Below are 18,836 nucleotides of genomic sequence, written 5' to 3' on the forward strand. Positions count from 1 at the left end.
AACGAACCCACAACCCTGGCGTTGCAAGCGCCATGCTCGACCAACTGAGCTACAGGTGGCCTTGTTAAACGTAAAACCTTCATCAAGGTTTAATTTACACAGATAGACAAATGAAGAAGGCTTTTATATATTTAAAAATGTCCTCCTATTGGTTTAGGGACCAATCACAATAGGAATATAAAACAAAACATGATTTGATTGGATAATGAGTTAAAAAATCTGACCAATATATGTTTTATTTTCACACCGTTCCTTCACTGGTCGTTTAGTACAGTACAGTTCAGTTTCCTTTGAATTAAACGTTGCACACAGTTCTGTCAAACTGAACACACCCTAGGTTGGAGACAATTATTTATACAGTATATACACTAGATTACTAATAGGGGACACTGTGTTGAAGCCACCATGCCTTCATCTTAGAACTCCCCACCACCATAAAACATACGTTGGTAGCTACATACATGCATTCATTAATGTCTACATTCGTTTTTGCCACATTTATTGTTTTACAGGTGCCTACTGGGCAATGCTAATATGGCCGACCGGTGGCTTCAAAGCCTCTCAATGGCCAATAAATAGCATCAGCAATCCAGGGTTTAGGCCTATATACATCGTTGGTTGGAGAGTAGCTATGCTGCAGGGCGTAATTCGCGATGCCATGGACCAGAGCTAGTTGGAAAAGTAGAAAATTAACTCAACATCTGTTTTTAATTTATCCAATAATGCTCACTGTTAATACAAGATTCATAAACTCTATCTATAAGTGTGATAGCAATTATATATATATATATATTTTGTTCGTTATTCCCACACAGTGCATAGCAATTTGCTGGTACGGAACCTCGTGAATTGGACAACTTGTATCCGGACACATTAGTAGCTGTACTCAGTTTAGAGCTAGCGGAAGGTAAACAGAGAGCTGTCAACATGGCTGAGGTAAGGAATTTTGTGATCAGTTGTTTTAGTCATAAATAACCCCCCTAGTAGTCTGTGACAATAGACTTTCGTCATCTGAATAGTGTAATACTTACACATTTGCTAATTCAAATGGCTATCGATGGTCTGCCTTCACTGCTAGCTAACTGTTAACTACTAGCTAGCTTGTTACCTAACTCGGCTAAGTAAGTTAGAAGCTAGCAAGCATATCGAAATGATAATAGCTATCTAGCTAAATAATGGGGGGTTGTTTGTCAGTGATATGACTGAACTTTATTCAATTGTATTAGCCAACTCGTTTTTGGTGTTAGTTTTCTAACGAATTTGTGAGGCAGATTGAGGGACAAGCTGCTAGCTAGTTGGCTAACCACTGACAAATGCAAACGTTAGTTAGCTAGCTAACGTTAACTAGTTAGCTATCAACAGATAACTAAAAACGTCGTTTATGCTTCTGAGTTAGCTAGTTAATGACATTGCTAGTGCCTCTTTAAAGTGGAACTGACAGCGTTTTAACAATACTTTGAACAAAAATGGATGACTGTAACTAAGGCTGGGAATGTCGATACAATCAAACTATTAAGGGCAATGATCACAAGTCAGTCATAACGTGGCTAATAGGCTAGCACACGTGTCAAACACAAGGCCCACCGGCCGAATAGGACACACAAGCGAGTATAAACGAGTCAACAGTTGAGTCATCTACTTTATGAAATTACAGCCTGATGCGCTCGCATCGATGAATTCAACTTCAATTGTGCTGCTTTCATGTGTCCCGCTTACAGCGTGCAGTGGAGGGAAAGTATATAGACATGCCACAGTCCTAGCTAGGCTACTAAAATGTTGCAGTCTGGCTTCGGTTTTTAAAGCTTGACAATGAATAACCAAGAAACAAACCCAGCAACAAAACACCATGTAAATAAAAAAAAAAAAAAAAAAAATGTAAAGGAGAAACATGTAGGCCTGTTACAGAAACATTTGAGCAGTAGCCTAGGCTAGCTACTCAACTACAATACATTTTGAGGGCACCATACAGCAAAGCTGCATTCAACCGCACAGGTGAACATGTTTTAAGTTTAAATGTTACAACAACCTATAGCTACGTTTTTGTGATTTGGAGTTATTAAATACGTTTTGATTAGGGTCGCAGCATATTATGCACATCTGCAAGCATAGCAGCAAGCAAAGGCTGGATAAATATTTATCAATTTTTTAAATATGTTACAATTCTATATACAGCATCCTATGTACATAAGTGGACATTATAAAGGGCCATATTTTTTCTAATAAAACAATGGCCAGTTTGTGTCGCAGTTGCACATTTAAAAAAACAACAACAAAAAGGCTATATCTGGGCTGCGAATTTGTTGTATTTATTTTTATTTAACCAGGTAAGCCAGTTGAGAACAAGTTCTCATTTACAACTGCGACCTGGCCAAGATAAAGCAAAGCAGTGCGATAAAAACAACAACAACACAGAGTTACATATGGGATAAACAAGAACGTACAGTCAATAACACAATAGAAAATCTATATACAGTGTGTGCAAATGTAGTAAGTTATGGAGGTAGGGCAATAAATAGGCCATAGTGCAAAATAATTACAAATTAGTATTAACACTGGAATGATAGATGTGCAGAAGATGATGTGCAAATAGAGATACTGGGGTGCAAATGAGCAAAATAAATAACAATATTGGGATGAGGTAGTTGGGTGGGCTAATTACAGATGGGCTGTGTACATGTGCAGAGATCGGTAAGCTGCTCTGACAACTGATGCTTAAAGTTAGTGAGGGAGATAAGAGTCTCCAGCTTCAGATATTTTTGCAGTTCGTTCCAGTCATTGGCAGCAGAGAACTGGAAGGAATGGCGGCCAAAGGAGGTGTTGGCTTTGGGGATGACCAGTGAGATATACCTGCTGGAGCTCATACTACGGGTGGGTGTTGCTATGGTGACCAATGAGCTAAGATAAGGTGGGAATTTGCCTAGCAGTGATTTATAGATGGCCTGGAGCCAGTGGGTTTGGCGACAAATATGTAGTGAGGGCCAGCCAACGAGAGCGAATTGGATGTAGTCTATCACAGTGCCATCCGTTTTGTCACCAAAGCCCAATATACTACCCACCATTGTGACAAAACGGATGGCACTGTGATAGACTACATCCAATTTGCTGAGTAGAGTGTTGGAGGCTATTTTGTAAATGACATCGCCGAAGTCAAGGATCAGTAGGATAGTCAGTTTTACGAGGGCATGTTTGGCAGCATGAGTGAAGGAGGCTTTGTTGCGAAATAGGAAGCTGAACGTTATTTAGATAGCAGCTGGGAGGATGCCATGCTCTGGCTGGGCCACTCAAGAACATTCAGAGACTTGTCCCGAAGCCACTCCAGCGTTGTCTTGGCTGTGTGCTTAGGGTCGTTGTCCTGTTGGAAGGTGAACCTTCGCCCCAGTCTTAGGTCAAGAGCGCTCTGGAGCAGGTTTTCATAAAGGATGTCTCTGTACTTTGCTCCATTGATCTTTCCCTCGATCCTGACTAGTGTCCCAGTCCCTGCCGCTGAAAAACATCCCCACAGCATGATGCTGCCACCACCATGCTTCACCGTAGGGATGGTGCCAGGTTTCCTCCAGACGTGACACTTGGCATTCAGGCCAAAGAGTTCAATGTTGGTTTCATCAGAGCAGAGAATCTTGTTTCTCATGGTCTGAGATTCTTTTCGGTGCCTTTTGGCAAACTCCAAGAGGGCTGTCATGTGCCTTTTACTGAGAAGTGGCTTCCATCTGGCCACTCTATCACAAAGGCCTGATTTGGTGGAGTGCTCAAAGGATAATCAATGGAAACAGGATGGACCTGAGCTCAATTTCGAGTCTCATCGCAAAGGGTCTTAATACTTATGTAAATACTTTTAAAGAAAAAAAACTGTTTACGCTTTGTCATTATGAGGTATTGTCTGTAGATTGATGAGGAAAATGTTTTATTTAATCCATTTTGGAATAAGGCTGTAACGTAACAGAATGTTGAAAAAGTCAAGGGGTCTGAATACCTTCCGAATGCACTGTATGAACAGATTTTAATACGATTTCATGTTGCTAAATCGTTGTCAGTTCCACTTTAAATCTGATCCAACAATAACACATTCCCTCATTCCTGTCATCTTTTTAGCTGGAAGTTGAATAGGTTTCACCCCTCAACTATTTTAACCAATGGCTATTAATATATTATAACTCTAATGTAATATAACTAATTAACGTTATTCACTTATTACAATGGAATGACAGTGACTCATTGGCCCACCTAGTGTAGAGGATTGTAGGGTAGACAAGTCAGCATATGAGAGTAGAGATTTAATTGTGGGTTTGATTGTGTTCACTTACTTTAACTTAGCAATCAAAACTCTAAGAAGGAGTTATTAAATGTCCCTTATCTGTCTGTGTACTTCGCAATAACACTATTCAGTTAGCTAAGCTAGCTAATTAGTTAAGCATTTCATGAGGGTGAGGTTTATGTAAAATGATGCGGTAGTGGTAGCTTTTGGTTAGCAGCTTCTGGTGCTCATTACTATTTTATGAATGTAATGTAAAAAAGAAATAATCTAAGCTGTTTGTGCTGGTTATTTGAAATGTTAGTTTGAACCTACCTTGTGTGTCATACGTTTATACACACACATACACACACACACACACACACAGAGAGAGAAGCACTTCATGAGACAATTAGCCTATAGGCGTAACTTTTTACATTTACATTTTAGTCATTTAGCAGACCCTCTTATCCAGAGCGACTTACAGTAGTGAGTGCATACATTATTTTACTCTTCTCTGGAATGTTATGTGAATAGATTTTTCCTTCAGAAAAAAAGAACCATGAAATGGCTATAGCTACTTCTACTCTCCCACCAATTAGAACATCGTTGCTTAGATAAATCATGATAACCTAGCTAGATAAACATGTCAAATTAGAGTTGATGTTATCTTTTAGTGTTGTCTGGGAAGCAGCCAGAGACAAGTGTTAAAACAGCTTGTCATAATGATGGATTATGCACCTAATAGCTGTAACTCTTAAACGGAAGACTGGACGTTAGTTTATGTACTTTTGTAGGTGACCAAGTTTTTATTTTGTTTTGTCATTTTTTGTTGGGGTCTTACAAGTACAATATTCATACCGATTCATATGTTCAGTTTATATAACATGTACCTGTGGGCTGCCACTCAAAAGAAAAACAAAAATAAAAAATACATACAGAGCAATGATCATATTGATCTCACAGGATTTTGTAATAATAAACTTGGTGTTTAAAGAAAAATAAACAAAAAGTGCCTACACCCCCAACTCCCCCCATGTTTTCCACCCCTTCCCACCCCGCCTAGCAACACAGGTTGGTTGTCACTCCCCACCCCCCATATATCTCTATCTGTCCAACCCCCACCAAGTCCCCCATCCGACTAAACATCCAAGGTTGCTTGTCAACCTCCCCCTCCCAGCGACCTTCTCCATACCACCCCTTCCCAGTGGGCCTGAATGCAAAGAAAGTAAAAAATATGAAAAGGGTATATACAGTTGAAGTCAGAAGTTTACATACACTTAGGTTGGAGTCATTAAAACTCGTTTTTCAACCACTCCACAAATTTATTGTTAACAAACTATAGTTTTGGCAAGTCGGTTAGGACATCTACTTTGTGCATGACACAAGTAATTTTTCCAACAATTGTTTATAGACAGATTATTTCACTTATAATTCACTGTATCACAATTCCAGTGGGTCAGAAGTTTACATACACTAAGTTGACTGTGCCTTTAAACAGCTTGGAAAATTCCAGACAATGATGTCATGGCATTAGAAGCTTCTGATAGGCTAATTGACATCATTTGAGTCAATTGGAGGTGTACCTGTGGATGTATTTCAAGACCTACCTTCAAACTCAGTGCCTCTTTGCTTGACATCATGGGAAAATCAAAAGAAATCAGCCAAGACCTCAGAAAAATAATTGTAGACCTCCACAAGTCTGGTTCATAATTTGCAAATAAATTCATTAAAAATCCTACAATGTGATTTTCTGGAATTTTTCTCAATTTGTCTGTCATAGTTGACGTGTACCTATGATGAAAATTACAGGCCTCTCATCTTTTTAAGTGGGAGAACTTGCACAATTGGTGGCTGACTAAATACTTTTTTTCCCCACTGTAAACTTCCGACTTCAACTGTGTGTGTGTGTGTGTGTGTATATATATACACTACTCAAAAGTTGGACACACCGACTCATTCAAGGGGTTTTCTAAAATAATTTACATTGTAGAATAATAGTGAAGACATCAAAACTATGAAATAACACATATGGAATCATGTAGTAACCAAAAAAGTGTTAAACAAATCAAAATATATTTGATATTGAAGTTTGGTAACTGAGTGAATGTTAAAATCTCCCTCAATTTTTATGTGACCACATATTCAAAAAACTGTTAATTAATTAATACTTAATACTCTAAATTAATTAATACTCCGAATTAAGATTGAAAGATGTTTGCAGAAAGAATGGGGTGTCAGCTATTATATGACACCTTGAGTTTGAAAAAATCGATTTTGTTTATTGAACTAAAGTAAGTGAAGTGGATTAACACCCGGTAACAGAATGATGGTAACAGAATGACATCATGGGTCTCTGATCTGTACTATAGAGAAATGAATAATTATGAATATCAGTTTTTTCATGGTGATGTATCCTGAATAGGTACACAAAGGTAGAACAATGTAATATCCTCCTTTGCATGTTTGGGTATTATTCCACACAATGGCTATTATTCTAATGAGCTCTGCTCCAAACAAGACCACATTTTGTTGGACCGGACCAAATCTGTACCAATCATAATGTCAATATTTCACAAGTTTGGACATCACAGTACAGCACAGCAGAGTATAGTTGATTACAGTGAAGTGCAGTAGAGTACAATACAATAAATTATACAGTACTCTACACAGTATAGTGTTGCACGGTATACAGAAACTTCTGGACTTTTTCGGTACTAGAACCTAAAAAACGGTTCGGTACTTCTGTCAAATGTGTCTCACGTCGTCTACTGATTGAAATAGGATCAATTCTGTCTATCAGCGCAGCCGCTGTCCCCTTGTAGCGCGAGAGCACCGTGCCTGCTCCACTTACCCATTGCTAGCTCTAGCCTGTCCTCACTCACTGGGAGTCTGGGCTGCACACTTGAATAATGGAAAATGGCATGTAGAAATTATGCAACTGTTAATAACTGTTCTCAAAACAATGTCCATTACAGGCTGAAACACTTTGCAATGCAAGAAGATACCGGTAGCTTCCAGCTTTGTACGCTAACTTTCCTTGCTTGACATCCTGTTAGCGATTTGGATTAACAGAATGACGTGTTTTAATCACTTAATAAATCATAAACCAAATTGTTATCAGTAAAAACCCTATAACTAATTGGTAGGTATACCTTTACTTGTTACTTCTGTGAACTTTCATTATCCTCCCTCATGAGGGAGTGATTAGAAAATATCTTAAAGATATGTGGGTTTTTGGTAACAGAATGACAAGACACTAGGCAATATTACCGTAATTTTCTGACTATAAGCCACGCCTTTTTTCCCATTTTTCGACCCTGCGGCTTATATAACGGTGCGGCTAATCTATGGATTTTTACAGCTAACGGCCACTAGAAGACCTCCTAAATCTATGGATTTTACAGGTTACAGTCCACCAACTTTAACTCTATGGGCTCTATGACCGGTCCGCGCCCCCCACCTTTAAGCGGCGGGCTCCAGCAGGAAAAGCTGGAGGCCGGAAAAGAGTGAGACAGGTAGCGCGCAAAAGTAAAAGTGGAACCGAGAGTGGTACGAGAGACAGAACGAGAGCAAGACAGACAGACATTACGAGAGCGAGACAGTTTGTCTCTTTCCCGACAATCCCCTCTGTGCACGAACCCTTACATATGGTAATTAAACATTAAAACAACTGCTTATAGTCCAGTGCGGCTTATATATGTACACATCATTCAATATCATTCAATTTAGCTGCTGCGGCTTATACTCCGGTGTGCCTTTATAGTGCGGAAAATACGGTACTTAAATTTACAGAAGGCAAATCATTTCTGCATAACTAAATATAAATGTTGGCATGGTCTTTACTTCAACATTATTGTGTTTTGATGTATTGCTAGTACCTTTTAAGACCTTTTCTGCTAGATGTTTTGTAAGACCTATTTTCCATCTGTTTGACCACAAATCAAAGCCTTTGCACATTCCTAATGTTTAGGATGGAAAATGGTTGAGAAATGTATATATGCCTTAATATAAAAAAATATGGACTCATAGCTTTCATTTGACACAATTTCATGTGCTCCTATGAATTTTTATTTATTAGTATTTTTTAACATAGAAATGCCTTTATGCTACAGTAGTCTGAGACACTACTATAGCGACAGTGTGGTTTATGAAGGACCACACAAATTATATCCTTTTAGCACAGCACACTGTAGGCTAATCATAAATCAGAGGCTTTGTCCCAAATGGCACCCCATTCCCTAAGTAGTGCACTACTTTTTATCAGGTCCCATAGCGCTCTGGTCAAAATTAGGCACTATAAAGGGAATAGGGTGCCATTTGGAACGCAACCTGAAAGCAAGCCATCCCTCCCACTCCGCTGGGGGTCACTGAGGTTGATAGTCTCCCAGTCTGGTTGTGGTTTCCATTATAAAACATGATAGGATTATGAATGATTAATGTTAGCCGTCCTAATTCATTGCCTTCTTGTTGGATCAGATAATAGGGCAGTGTTCCATGTCCTTTGTTTCCTTATACTGGTGTTTAAGCATAGCCTAGTCTAATTCGTGATTAATAGGTTACACATTTTGTTTTCAACAGTGCTCCATTTGTTAGCATTCATTATCTATCAGTGTTCCTGTCCAAGATAAAACAAGCTGCAGGGAGCCATAGTCCACTCCATACTGCATTGTAATCTTTGCAACAAAAAACTGCAATCTGTTTTTCAGTCTGCAAAAAATGGCTGCCATTTTATTTTGTATACAAATCAAATTGTATTTGTCACATGCGGCGAATACAACCGGTGTAGACTTTACCGTGAAATGCTTACTTACGAGCCCTTTTCAGAGTAAAAAATAAAATAAAATAAAAAAGCTAATAACAAAAAAGGAAATAGCAACACAATAAAATAACAATAATGAGGCTATATACAAGGAGTACCGGTACCAAGTCAATATGCAGGGGTACGAGGTAATTGAGTTAATATGTACATGTAGGTAGGGGTAAACGTGACAGAATAGGGCTGTCAGTTAATCAAATAAATGATGCTTGTTGATATGGTAGTTTGTTCCAGCTACTTCATGCCAACAGATGTTGAATAGATTTGGCTAATAGGCTAAATTCAAATTGCTCATCTAGACTGTCATGAATCTAGGCCTAAACATGAATACATTTTTTGTTAAATCCTCACTGAGCTCTTCAACTAGCCTAAAGCCCATTTGCCCTCTCCTTCCTTCCAGACTCACAGCTTGCAGGATATGAGGCAGCAGGCGGCTATCGCTGCCAAAGTGTTCATCCAGAGAGACTACACCAACGGCACTGTCTGCCAGTTCCAGACCAAGTTCCCTTCTGAACTGGAGACCAGGGTACGCTAAAGCACTCTGATAACACTGTGATCTGAGCCAATATGCATAGTGTCTCAGAGTAGGAGTGCTGATTTTAGGATCAGTTTGGCCTTTTAGATAACAATGAATAAGATTGCATGGACAGGCAGGACCTGATCCTAGATCAGCACTCCCCCTGATCTGCAAAGCCTTCTTGCAAGATCTATTTGATGGATCAGACAGACGTCAGGGCTCTAAAGTGCGACCATTTTACTTGCATATGCGCCTAAATATTTTGCTGTGCGACCTGGCATTTTTATTTAGGAGCACCAATGCACCTAGAAGAAGTAAGGATTCTAATAATTCTAGCTTCAATACTTAATTGTGCTCCTAAATGTCTTTGTGTGCGCCTACATTTTTCAACATAGGCACACACGTGCTCCTTGTAAAAAAAAAAAGGTCAGCATAGAGCCCTGGACGTATAACATGTTTCTTTCCCGTGTCCAGCTCCTCCAGATATACGGTGCATTCGGAAAGTATTCAGACCCCATGACTTTTTCCACACCTGTATTTGGGGAGTTTCTCTCATTTTTCTCTGCAGATCCTCTCAAGCTCTGTCAGGTTGGATAGGGAGCGTCGCTGTACAGCTATTTTCAGGTCTCTCCAGAGATGTTCGATCGGGTTCAAGTCCGGGCTCTGGCTGGGCCTCTCAAGGACAGTCAGAGACTTGTCCCGAAGCTACTCCTGTGTTGTCTTGGCTGTGTGCTTAGGGTCGTTGTCCTGTTGGAAGGTGAACCTTGCCCCAGTCTGAGGTCCTGAGCAGGTTTTCATCAAGGATCTCTGTACTTTGCTCTGTTCATCTTTCCCTCGATCCTGACTAGTCTCCCAGTCCCTGCCGCTGAAAAACATCCCCACAACATGATGCTGCCACCACCATGCTTCACCGTAGGGATGGTGCCAGGTTTCCTCCAGATGTGATGCTTGGCATTCAGGCCTAAGAGTTCAGGCCAAAGATTTCAGTCTTGGTTTCATCAGACCAGAGAATCTTGATTCTCATGGTCTGAGAGTCCTTTAGGTGCCTTTTGGCAAACTCCAAGCGGGCTGTCTTGTGCCTTTTACTGAGGTGTGGCTTCCATCTGGCCACTCTACCATAAAGGCCTGATTGGTGGAGTGCTGCAGAAATGATTGTCCTTCTGGAAGGTTCTCGCATCTCCACAGAGGAACTCTGGAGTTCCATCGGGTTCTTGGTCACCTTCCTGACCAAGGCCCTTCTCCCCCATGCGGCCAGCTCTAGGAAGAGTGTTGGTGGTTCCAAACTTCTTCCATTTAAGAATGATGGGAGAACACTGTGTTCTTGGGGACCTTCAATGCTGCTGAATTTTTTGGTACCCTTTCACAGATCTGTGCCTCGACAAAATCCTGTCTCGGAGCTCTACTGACAATTCCATTCGACCTCATGGCTTGGTTTTTGCTCTGACATGCACTGTCAACTGTGGGACCTTTCCAAATGTTAAATTTTAGTAATTTTAGTAATTTAGCAGACGCTCTTATCCAGAGCGACTTACAGTTAGTGAGTGCATACATTTTTCATACTGGCCCCCTGTGAGAATAGAACCCACAACCCTGGCGTTGCAAACGCCATGCTCTACCAACTGAGCTACACGGGGCCCCAAATCATGTCCAATCAATTGAATTTACCACAGGTGGACTCTAATCAAGTTGTAGAAACATCTCAAGGATGATCAATGGAAACAGGATGCACCTGAGCTCAATTTCAAGTCTCTTATGCAAATAAGATATTTCTGTTTCTTATTTTTAATACAAACCTGTCTTCGCTTTGTCATTATGGGCTATTGTGTGTAGATTGAAGAGGACATTCCTGAATACTTTCCGAATGCACTGTATCTCTCATCTCCTTTTAGTTAGAGCCGTATGGGGTTAGTAGAAGGCTAGGAGCAGAAAACGTCAAGTGATCTAGTCTTTATCCTCATTTGAACTGTCACGCTTGAGAGCAGGTCCATGAGGAAAACAGACTCCTGTTCCATGCCAACATAAAAAAATGTACTGCTAAGTAAATGGTTAGAGCAGAGTTCACAGGACTTTTTGGGGTTGACATGCATGCCACATGAAAAGAGTGACTTTACAACAGCTTTGTGGTTTAATGGCACTTCCCTCTTGATTGGGTGGTCTCTCTTTGGCACACTTGTTTTCCTGTAGGATGTACTACACATACCACTGCTGAAGAAATACAGCATGCTACTCCTCAGGGAGTCTATCCACAGCTACAGTGCCTCATCATAAAAAACCTTTCCAACATTTCTCCCATCCCCTTGCTAGCATAGTATATCATAGGCAATGTACTGCCAAACTTTTTAAGTGAGCTTGTTCTTTTTTATACAGTCATATTTATTTCACCTTGTCAAGATTTTATTTTATTTATTTTTACAAATCTCAGGAGTGACAAAATACCTCATTTATAAATACTTAATTTTATTCAACTTTGGATTCATGTTGCTCTTTTGCTGGAATAGATCATGGGGCAGCACATTCTGTTGATGATTTTCACCTCTATTTAAGGTTATTTAGTTATTATTGTACATTATTACATGTTCTTTTCTTAAGTTTAGGTAGAAGAGAATGTCTGGAAAAGTGTTCAGTGTATTTGGCAGATAGCTAGCCAGACCAGCCAGGGACAGTGAAACAAATTGATAATTCTGTCAAATTTTCTCACATGTTGACCTTAGATCGCTTGACACAAAGTAGGCTAAATAAGGTGTTTAAGGTGTTATCTGGGTCGTTCCACCTCAAAAAGCACAAGAAAGAGGTTTCGACAGCCACCATCTCAGAATTTTCTGAAATCGTTTCTGTAGTTAGAAACAGATAAAATTATCCTTCCTGCAACATTATTTTGTTGAATAATAATTAGATCTCTGAGAAATTAAGCTAATTTTTAATTATAGGATTCACATAATATTAAATAAATATAGTACCTAACATGCTGACCACACCGCCCACGTCGCCTGCACGAGCGTTGCAAAATAAATGTACACATGCATGTTATTCAATCATTGCACCCACACTGCTCGCGCGCGTCAATGAGCGTCTGCGTAGCCAGGCGCTATAGTAGTAGAACTATTTGTAACGCTTGATGCACTGCAAGTCCCGCCTCTCCCATCTCCTCATTGTTTTGTAGGACCATATACCCACGTGGATGATTGAAAGATGAACTGAGGTCCACACTCCAGTCCAGATGGTGGTGGTAAAACACCTTAAAGTTGGTTGCTAACCGCCATATAAAGTCCAAAGAAGAAGAAGAAGAAGCCTGAAGGAGGAGAGATTAGTAGAAACAAACTCGGTTTACCCTTTTATCTGTGGATTAATTGGATTAAAATAACAACCCAATGTTTATATCCCAGGACAAATTAGTTAGCAACAGCAAGCTAGCTAGCTAAATTGGCATAAATGTTAAATGCTTTTCGAACCTGTCCCCAGATTAATATAGTTGGTTCAGAGTTCGTTTTGATATTTCAACCTGTGTGTCCTGTTCACGTCTGGTGTGGGTGGACAAAATCAACATGTGCGCGAGCGGTGTGGTCAGCATGTAACATACGATTTGGACAAAACTTATTCCTAACAATGAGTAAGCCACTGATGGACCCCACACCAAGCCAACCCCAACGCCCAGTATACAATATCATTTCTATATGGTTTGACAAGTAGTATGAAGCTGCGGCTTGGAGGATTGTTTATTCATACTATGTAATGTATTCTTAGTGAATTTTGTGATGTTTTTTTTCCCCTGTTCAGAAAAATGAGCCATTGAAGTAGCTTTCATTTCCCCCCATAAATAAGTGTGAAAGTACCAGGTTTTGCCCCCACTAGATGCCGCTGTTCCTGCTATTGCCACACCCTTTTATCTACACTGATCAAAAATATAAACACAACATGTTAAGCATTGGTCCTGTGTTTCGTGACCTGAAATAAAAGATCCCAGAAATGTTCCATACGCACAAAAAGCTTATTTCTCACATTTTGTGCACAAATTTGTTTACATCGATGTTAGTAAGCATTTCTCCTTCGCCAAGATAATCCATCCACCTGACAGGGGTGGCATATCAAGAAGCTGATTAAAAAGCATGCACCTTGTTCTGGGGACAAAAAAAATGTTTGTCACACAACACAATGCCACAGATGTCTCAAGTTTTGAGGGAGTGTACAGTTGGCATACTGACTGCAGGAATGTCCACCAGAGCTGTTGCCAGAGAATTTAATGTTAATTTCTTTACCATAAGCTGCCTCAGTGTCGTTTTAGAGAATTTGGCAGTACATCCAACTGGCTTCACAACCGCAGACCACGTGTAACCACGCCAGCCCAGGACCTCCACATCCGGCTTCTTCACCTGCGGGATCGTCTGAGACCAGCCACCTGGACAGCTGATGAAACTGTGGGTTTGCACAACCGAAGAACTTCTGCACAACTGTCAGAAACCATCTCAGGGAAGCTCATCTGCATGCTCGTCGTCATCACCAGGGTCTTGACCTGACTGCAGTTCGGCGTCATAACCAACTTCAGTGGGCAAATGCTCACCTTCGATGGCTACTGGCATGCTGGAGAAGTGTGTTCTTCACAGATTAATCCTGGTTTCAACTGTACTGGGCAGATTGCAGACTGCATAGCGTGTATGGTGTTGTGTGGGAGAGCAGTTTGCTGATGTCAACAGAGTGCCGCATGGTGGCGGTGGGGTTATGGTATGGGCAGGCATAAGCTACGGACAACGAACACAATTGCATTTTATCGATGGCAATTTGAATGCACAGAGATACAGTGACGAGATCCTGAGGCCCATTGTCATGCAATTTATCCACCGCCGTCCCATCATGTTTGAGCATGATCGTGCACAGCCCTATATCGCAAGGATCTGTACACAATTCCTGGAAGCTGAAAATGTCCCAGTTCTTCCATGGCCTGCATACTCACCAGACATGTCACCCATTGAGCATGTTTGGGATGTTCTGGATCGACGTGTACGACAGCGTGTTCCATTTCCCGCCAATATGTGACCAACAAATGCATATCTGAAACCAACAGATGCATATCTGTAGTCCCAGTCATGTGAAGTCCATAACATTAGGGCCTAATGAATTTTTTTCAATTGACTGATTTCCTTATATGAACTGTAACTCAGTAAAATCTTTTGAAATTGTAGCATGTTGCGTTTATACTTTTGTTCAGTATATTTTGCTGTTCCCTTTTATCAAATGAATCACAACATTTTCTTTGCAACTTTGGGTAGAAAACCAAAAGCTTCTGTTCATGATGAAAATAAATTGTGTGGTCATCCTCACAATTCAAGCCAGTCCACAATGAAAGCAATTCAGTTTATCCTTCTCTTCGGCTTTATCTGTATCCAGGAAACGGCCCCTGTGTGTGTGGTTTATTCTCCTTCGGAAAAAGTCTGGATTAGTTAGACCAGGGATGGGCGACTGGCGGCCCGCGGATCAATTGTTGAGCATTAGAATAATAGAATGCACAAGGTGCAATTTAGAAATTTGGTTGTGCATCAGCAGTTTTTCTCCTATGTCAGTCACTGACAGTCACTCAATTAGCCCATGTCAACGTTTTTATTTAGTTATTGGTAAATTAGTTTAGCGGCCAGTTATCTAAACTTCTAGTAATCATGGTCTAATTACCGATCGATTTTGTTAGTCTCTCTCACTCAGATATCATATTAAAAACTGCAAACATTTTTCTCGACCCTATGGCAAAAATGTTGAATTGAAGGAAATTAGCTGTAAAACTGCGGCCCCTCATGTTAAGTTCAGATTTTTTTGTGGCCCCCTCTATCAAAGTTGCCCATCCCTGAGTTAGACCATTCCTGGTGAACAAGCAAACCATTAGACTACAGCAGTTCTAATGGTTTCAATGTTATGGTCTGTAAGGGTCTTCATTGGTAAAAGTCAGAAACACACACTGTATAGTGTTTTGTAATGGTGTTGGGTTTAATGTTAAATGTCACTAATCACACAACATATATAAAAAAAAACGTAAGACTGCCATGCAATTGTTTATAATTGTATTTTTGTATTAGGGTAGTCACAACATTTTAGTCACTAGCCCATTTCTCTAGGAAAGTTGTGGGCTTCATATGAGAATTGCACCATAGGGATAGCCCTTTCAGAGAGCTACCACTTGTTGAATTATTCAAGGAGAGCTCGATTTAAAGCATTAGGTTGCTAAGAGAAGGACAAACTAAATTGCTTTCATGGAAGACTGACTTGACTTGTGAGGATGACCACATAATGTATTTTCATCATGAGCAAAAGCTATTGGTATTCTACCCAAAGTTGCAAAGAAAATTGTGTGATCCATTTGATAAACACAAGAGACCAGCAAAATGGATAAAAGGGTGTGGCAGTAGCAGGAACAGTGATATCTTCTGGGCAAAGCCTGGTACTTTCACACTAATTCATGGGGGGAAATGTAAGCTACTTCAATGGCTAATTTCTCTGAACAGGGGGAAAAAACATCACCAAATTCACTGAGTATATATTACATAGTATCAATAAACAATACTCCAAGCCGCAGCTTTATACTACTTGTCAAACATAGAGAAATGATACTGGCCATTGGGGTGGGCTTGGTGTGGGGTTTGGGTGACCTGTGGCTTTTGATCATTTATTTGGATTCCTTGAATCTTAATCATTGTTTGGTCCAAATCAAATGTTGGGTACTATACTATTTATTGAATATTATATGAATCCATAAATTGAAATGGCCAATTTGGGTGCAATCAATTAGCTTATTTAGAAACATTCCTGCAATATTATTTTAACTACAGAAACCATTTCAGAACAATCTGAGATAGTGGGTGTAATGGGTTGACGAAATGACATGGAACGATCCATCTATCGTCTAATACTACTACCGTAGCACACGCTTCCTAAAGTGCACATCAACACTTTTCAAATCACAGCATCTAACGTAATGGAAAGATGTTCAGACGAAGGAGAAATGTGGTTTGAATCCCAGCCTTTAGATGGGAAATTCGAGGGTGAACAAAGACTCCTCACGGCAGGCACCAAACATGCCTAAGACCACTGATCTGTTGGAGCTTGTTGTTACATTCCTTGGGCACATGGGAGCATAACTTGGAGGCTGTTCAGAGGCCCAGAGGGCCTGGCTGCTCCCCTCATCTGGTCTGGTCTGGAGGCCACTCTCCAGTCCACTCTCTCAGGCTGTATCCCAAATGGCACTCTATTCCCTATAAAGTTCACTACTTTTGACAAGAGCTCTATGGGCCCTGGTCAAAAGTAGTACACTGTATAGGGGATAGGGTGCCATTTGGGATGCAATCTCACCGTCTCCATTAGGCCTGCTCAGGAGCCCAGAGTGGAGACTCGCGCCAACACTCAGTCAAAACACCCTTCACTACTTCCAGTGGTCCAACAGCCCTTGGCCTCCCCTCAGTGGAGCAGGCCTGACCTGACGTGATGAGTGAATGTTAGTGTTAGCCAGCTCTTAGTTCCACTCTGTCCGTAATTAGGGAGTGTAATTGCTTCTACTCTGTCAGAGCCACATTGCATCTCTCATATCAGCAACACTAAACCTATCATCACCAGTTTGATGGAAACAGCAGGACACACCAAAACCTTTAGTGAGGAATCTGACTGTCTCTCCTAGCTAGTCTCTGCCAGTAGATAAGGAGAGACAGTCAGATTCCTCACTAGAGGTTTTGGTGTGTCCTGCTGTGGTATAAAGTGAAAACATGCGGTGAGCACACAGCCAAGGCATCCTAATTATTTTGCCAATAGTGGAGAGAGATGCTGCATTCTCTGATTTTTAAAAACACGATTCGAATCAACCCACTCATTTATACCGAGGATGAAAGTAACAGATAATTTTAACTTGCCATATGTTAAATATCTAACACTCCATTTACTCATCTAAAATAGTAACTGTGATGTATTTTTCTATCTTGATTGCCTTCCCTTAGATCTCACCTTGTGTATTATCTTCAAAGAGACAGTTTTTGATTTTACTTGGGTTGCTTTCCAAATGGCACCCTATTCCCTCTATAAAGTACACAACTTTTGACCAGAGCCTTATGAGCCCTGGTCAAATGTAGTGCACTATATAGGGAATATGGTGCTATTTGAGATGCAACTTGATTGGTTGTGTGTTTCAGATTGATAAGCAGCAGTTTGAGGAGACGGTGAGGATGTTGAACAACCTGTATGCTGAGGCAGAGAAGCTGGGAGGCTCGTCGTATCTGGAGGGCTGTCTGGCCTGCCTCACAGCTTACACTATATTCCTCTGTATGGAGACACACTACGAGAAGGTGAGAGACCTTCACTAATCCACACAACTAGGGTTGCAAAATTCTGGTAACTTTCCCAAAATTCCCAGGTTTTCCAAAAATCCTGGTTGGAAGATTCCCGGAATCAGAAGAGAATAAGTAGGAAATGGGAACCCAAACCAGTACAGTGATCACATTTCATGGAAGTTGAAATGAGATGTGAGGTATTGCTATGAATATAATTAATGGCAGAGAGCAGTACAGCTCTAACAGTAGTACCCATACAAGCAGATATAGACATAATCTGATATGTGATTTAACATTTAGAGTGAGTATACTATTACTACACAAAAGCCTTTTTCAGATCCAGCTCTACCAGTTGGCACATACAACCATATAGGAATGTATTGATTCCTGTGATGCATTGACTTAGGCTCCTCGAGGGAGTCATATCAAATCAAATATATTTATAAAGCCCTTTTTACATCAGCTGATGTCACAAATTGCTTATACAGAAACCCAGCCTAAAACCCCAAACAGCAAGCAATGCAGATGTAGAAGCACGGTGGCTAGGGAAATCGCCCTAGAAAGGCAGGAACCTAGGAAGAAACCTAGAGAGAAACCAGGCTCTGAGGAGTGGCCAGTCTTCTTCTGGCTGTGCCGGGTGGAGATTATAAGAGTACATGGCCATTAAAGCCAGATCGTTCTTCAAGATGTTCACACGTTCATAGATGACCAGCAGGGTCAAATAATAATCAGTGGTTGTAGAGGGTGCAATAGGTCAGCACCTCAGGAGTAAATGCCAGTTGGCTTTTCATAGCCGAGCATTCAGAGGTCGAGACAGCAGGTGCGGTAGGGAGAGCGAGAGGGAGGGAGAGGGAGAGAGAGAGGGTCGAAAACAGCAGGTCCGGGACAAGGTAGCACGTCCCGTGAACAGGTCAGGGTTCCATAGCCTCAGGCAGAACAGTTGAAACTGGAGTAGCAGCATTACAAGGTAGCACGTTAGCA

At 40.8% G+C, this 18,836-nt stretch overlaps 1 protein-coding gene across 7 annotated transcripts in view; it reads left to right on the top strand.

Moving 5' to 3' along the window:
* The first annotated feature begins 891 nt into the window (after positions 1-891).
* LOC311141977 (golgin subfamily A member 7-like) overlaps positions 892-18,836 on the top strand; it is a 45,360-nt gene continuing 27,415 nt past the window's right edge. For all 7 annotated transcript variants that reach the window (XR_014614255.1, XR_014614256.1, XR_014614257.1 and 4 more), the window contains exons 1-3: positions 892-936; positions 9,448-9,573; positions 17,718-17,870. Coding sequence is in view for 4 of the 7 variants with exons in the window: in XM_084177515.1 (XP_084033641.1) it covers positions 928-936; positions 9,448-9,573; positions 17,718-17,870 (288 nt within the window). In the remaining 3 variants the exon portion in view is untranslated. The remainder of the gene's footprint in view (positions 937-9,447; positions 9,574-17,717; positions 17,871-18,836) is intronic.

This window comes from Coregonus lavaretus (genome assembly GCF_964263955.1).
Source record: "Coregonus lavaretus genome assembly, chromosome: 14".
Taxonomy (NCBI): Eukaryota; Metazoa; Chordata; class Actinopteri; order Salmoniformes; family Salmonidae; genus Coregonus; species Coregonus lavaretus.